The sequence below is a fragment of the Garra rufa genome, chromosome 4, assembly GCF_049309525.1.
Source record: "Garra rufa chromosome 4, GarRuf1.0, whole genome shotgun sequence".
Taxonomy (NCBI): Eukaryota; Metazoa; Chordata; class Actinopteri; order Cypriniformes; family Cyprinidae; genus Garra; species Garra rufa.
This window is the reverse complement of record NC_133364.1, coordinates 24,804,336-24,809,760: the sequence shown is the minus strand read 5'-3', so window position 1 is coordinate 24,809,760 and position 5,425 is coordinate 24,804,336. Positions and strand designations below refer to the sequence as shown.

At 28.6% G+C, this 5,425-nt stretch overlaps 1 protein-coding gene across 1 annotated transcript in view; it reads right to left on the bottom strand.

Moving 5' to 3' along the window:
- Window positions 1-1,087: 1,087 nt before the first annotated feature.
- slc35e3 (solute carrier family 35 member E3) overlaps window positions 1,088-5,425 on the bottom strand; it is a 9,580-nt gene continuing 5,242 nt past the window's right edge. Inside the window, exon 5 of the mRNA XM_073838640.1 lies at window positions 1,088-1,608. Within this exon, the coding sequence (XP_073694741.1) occupies window positions 1,422-1,608 (187 nt within the window). The 3' untranslated portion in view covers window positions 1,088-1,421. The remainder of the gene's footprint in view (window positions 1,609-5,425) is intronic.

Sequence of the window (5,425 nt, the reverse complement as noted above, 5' to 3'; positions counted from 1 at the left end):
ATGCTTAGTAAATTTAGCTTGTTATAATCTAGGTTTTAGCTCTCCTGAAATATTGCTGTTCACTAGCAGACAGAAACTTCCTTCCACCTAAAGGGATGTCAACATCCCTCAAAATCATCATTTTTTTCTTTTATGCCAAAAATCATTAGGATATTAAGTAAAGATCATGTTCCATGAAGATATTTGGTAAATTTCCAACCGTAAATATATCAAAACATAATTTTTGATTAGTAATATGCATTGCTAACAACTTCATTTGGCAATTTTCTCAATATTTTGATTTGTTTGCACCCTTAGATTCCAGATTTTCAAATAGTTGTATCTCAGCGATAATGTCTTATCCATAACCATACAACTATGGAAACAAATCTCAATTTCCAAAAATGTACCCTTATGATTGGTTTCGTGCTCCAGGATCACATATATTCTTTTATGTTTATGAATATATTCTTTCATCTTTCATAGAAGGTAATAGGTAGTTTTTGGGTGAACTGTCCCTTTAGACAGCATAATCTGCAGCATTTTTGTTTACCACATCCTTTTCAAAATGAGGACGAATCTAATTTTTACACAAAAAAAGCTGCAAAACATCTAGGCCCGGTTTCACAGACAAGGCTTAGACTAAGCCAGGATTAGGCCATAGTTCAATTAGGACATTTAAGTCATTTTTATAAAGATGCTTGGAAAAAAACATTACAGGTGTGCATCTTGAGACAAAACAAAGGCACTGATATATTTTAAAATCAATCAGTGCAATTTTGTTTCAGTTGAAACAGCTCAGACTTACATTTTAGTCTAGGACTAGGCTCAAGCCTTGTCTGTGAAACCGGGGGCTAGGGTTTAGACTGGAGACAGGACTTTGGAATGTGACAAATGTTTAAGTTGCACATTGCAAAAGAGAAAAACAAGTTGAAAAGCCTTCATCACGAACTGAACAAATGATTGACATTCCATTTCAGATACTCAAGTATTTTTGCCAAGTAGGCAGTGACCCTTGTCCTAAAAGTCACGACTAGACACAACAATACAAGATAACATTCCATTCTTGAAGAATTTGACAAGAAAACAGTTGCGTTACTTTCTATAAAATGTTTTATTGTTGTACAGACCTTTTGAAAAATACATCATTAAATAACACTTACAAAATAAAAAAGGAAATGCTTCAGCAAAGAGAGTTTTACTCTCAAACGGCACATTTTTTGCATGTTTGTTTGCAAATGTTGAATACTTGGAATAAAAATTAAACTCTTAAAAAGATTGAAATGCTATTAGAAGTTCTCAGCCTCTATGGCTTAAACCTACATCCTTCCAGTCTATGTATGGTTAGTCTTCACGCTCCTGTGCAGGAGCCATCGCTATCTATTCCTGAACCAATCAGGCACTGAACACTGGCTTTCAAGTTGATTGGCACATCAGCTGGCCTATGGCCTCTGTGTAAGCCTGCTTTTGCCCTCCTCCTGCTCTGCCAGTTTGAAATGGGTGTATGCCAGGATGCCAATGAGGGTGCAGAGGATGCCCAGACCTTGGTTTAAGGACAAGGGGTCCTGGAAGAGAACGTACCCACCCAGTAACGTGATGCAGAACTTGAAGTGTCCAAACATGTTGTAGCTGTGAGGATAAATGTTAAGGGCACTTGTCTGACAATGACTTTTGGAGATCCCTTGTGACTCTTGCAATTGAGAAAGAGGCTTTGAGGACATGTGACTTGAGCTTTACAGATGAGTCAGCAGTCAGTTTCTTAATTATTGTCCTGGTTCTTTCTGAAAGTGAATATTCTTTAAACCATTTTACAGTTAGGATTTTTATGTTCTATTGTTAGGCTTTTGAATATGATATTCAAGAGAAATCTTACTTACACACAAAAGTCTGTTAATAAAACAAGAGTTTTAATATTGATTATTAGGATATAAGGATATATCAGTTTTGATAGTGATAGTATGCAACAAAAGTAAAAAAAAAATGTATATAAAAAAAGCATTATCTGTTAGTTAAATAACAGATGTTAGTTTTAATTCAGATTTATGGATATATCAGTCTTGTGAAAATGTAAAAAGCTAACAAATCTGTTAAAAATAAATAAGTGTAATCTTAATAAAATAATAGATGTTAGTTTTAATATTAGTTTTTGGATATAACAGTCTTACAAATATATACAATTTATTACATTTGTTAAAAAATAAATATAATACAATTTTTAATAAAATAACATTCGTTTTAATATTGATTTATGAATATATCACCCTTAGGAAAATGTAAAAAGTTAATAAATATGTTAAACAATAAGTAAAATCTGTTAAACAAATAAATTAATTACATTAATTTAATTTAATTTAATTTGTGAATATGATATTTAAGAGAAATCTTAACACAAAATATCTGTTAATAATAAAATAACAAAAAAATAACAGTTGGTTTTAATATTGATTTAAGAATAAAATATAATATATCTTGTTAGTATGCAAAAAGTTACAGAATCTGTAAAAAAAACTTTATAATCTGTTAATAAAATAACAGAGGTTAGTTTTAATATAGATTTATGGACAAATCAGTCTTGTGAATATGTATATGTATATATATATATATATATAATCTATTTTAAATAAACAAGTACAAATAAAAAAATAATAATAGACATTTGTGGATTTGTGGATATAACAATTGATTTATAAATATATCAGTCTTGCGAATATATATATATATATATATATATATATATATATATATATATATATATATATATATATATAATGTAAGCAGATATGTAAACAGTTAATAAATCCATTAAAAATAAATATTAATAATTGATTTATGAATATCAGTCTTGCGAATATATAAAAAAAGTAAAGAAAATAAATCAATAAATAATAATAAAATACTAATATATATATATATACACATATACACACACACACACAATCTGTTAAAAAATAAGTTAGTTTTAATATTGATTTAGGGTTATGTTATGTATGTAATTTATTTACAGTTAAACCAGTAAAATATGTTCATAAATAAATCTATTAATGAATAATAAATCTGTTAATTTATGGATATAACACACATTTGTAAAAAGGTAACAAATCTGTTAAAATAAATATGAATAATTTGTTCATGAAATAGCATGTTAGTTTTAATAAATAAATATATATTTATATATATAAAAATAAAGATCTATTAAAAATAAATATATAATCTGTTTATAAAATAAGTTATTTTTAATATTGGTTTAGGGATGTATCAGTCTTGTAAAAAAGTTACTAAATATTTTAAAAATGAATAAGTATAATCTGTTTTAATACCATTTATAGATATATAAGTCTTTTAAATATGTAAAAAAAAATGAATAATTTGTTAAAAAATAAGTTAGTTTTAACATTGATTTACGACTATATCAGTTTCATGAATATCAAAAGTTTAAATAATTGTTTAATAATTGTTTAAATAAATATATATGATCTGTTAATAAAATAAATGAATTTTAATACTGATTTAGAGATGGATCAGTCTTTTAAAAAAAGTTAATAAAACAATTAAAAATAAGTACAATCTGTTAATAAAATACGTTTTTCAGGTGCTGATTTATAGATAAATCAGTCTTGCGAATATGTTTTTGTAAAATAGTTAATAAACATGGTAAAGTAAAATCAGTTAATGTTATTATTAATATTGATCTAGAGATATCATTCTCATGAAAGTGCTATGTAAAAAAAGTTAATTAATCTGTTAAAAATCAGTGCTGTCAAATCGATTAGTTACAATTAATCACATCGAAATAAAAGTCTGTTATAGAAATATTTATTAAATATATACATGTATGTGTATGTATGTATATATATATATATATATATATATATATATATATATATATATATATATATATATATATATATATATATATATATATACATATACAAATATACACAGTACACACACATATTATGTAAACACAAACTGAAAAGACAGCACTATTAAAAATGTAAAAAAAAAAATTGCATATTGCTGTTTTTAAATAGTAATGTATAACATGCCATTTAATATTAATCGATGGATAAATCAACTAAATTAACATCAACTTAAACGCAGATTAATGAGTTTGGGAATAGGCTTAACTGTAACTTCTATTTATATTGATTCATGATTATTCTAAATCAACATCACAAACTACACACTCCAGCACTGATTAAAAGTGACTGAATTTGTTAAAAACACTGGACAAGTGTTATCTGAATTATCTATTTTTCGTATAACATCAATTATTTTTTACACATGAAAAGAATATATAGTTGCTAGTATATTTTAGAAAGAGGGCTACCAGAATATAAGCTAGCAGACCATCATATTTCCATGTCCTTGACTTTAAAACCCCTTTTTGAAAACCCTTGCCTAATAATAAGAGGCCCAAAAGTGCAGTTTAAAACAGAGCAAAGTGCTCCCTCTACTGCTTACTTTGAGAAAGGTCTCTCTCATGAACTGGCATTCAATGGGTGTATTCAAACCATGAAATGTTGTCACTATACATCAGGGCTAAAAAAAAAAAATGTGCCTTGATTTACAGCTTTCATTATTAAACAAGTGTGTACAGTAACTACATGTTAATTATTTGCCAAGCTTTGTGAAGTCTCTGTAAACAAACATTTGCTTGCATTATAGACCTAACCTGACAATTAACAAACAATAAAGTTATGTACAGAGAGCACGGTTTTGAGATATTTGTCTAAAGGGTGTGTTCTGCACCAAGAATAGAACGGAAAGAAACAGCCACAGCTGAACGACTGATATTTTAAAGAATTAGCAGAAAGGATACGTAACAGGAGACGTGTTCCCAATGATCCAGTAAATGGACAAATTGACCAGAAAGGCAATAACACCAGACAGCAGAACCATGACCTTGATGAAGGGGGGAAAAAAATCAAGAGTTAACCATTTGAAAAATACTATTCAGCTCATTTCTCAAGACTTGAATCATATAAATACCTTTTGTTTGTTTGTTAAATAAAAAAACATGTGAAATTTTAATCCAATGGGGGAAAAAACATAACCCCCTAGGAAATCTAGGCAATAACACAAGGAGCTCTTTGTGGCTGTGTGTTTGTATATGTAAGAAATCCCTTTGGGTACGTGCAGAGGGAATGTGTGAGTCATTGAAAGAACAGAGACGTTCTTGCTCGCTCTCTTACCAGGGCCTGAAATGACCAAGGGCCAAAGATACCACCCTCTCCGGTGAAGGGTTCGTAAAACGGTACTAAGACCATCAGAAATGCTGAAGACATGGGTGCTTGATAATACAGCAACTGCATAGAGTTCACCTGAAGCTCATGTTGTTTGGCACCAACCCACTATAATAGAAGAAAGAAATGATTAAATCACTATTCAGATGCAGTTTGTCTGAATAATTAATGAGCCAAGTAATTTATGGTTAGGAATTTCA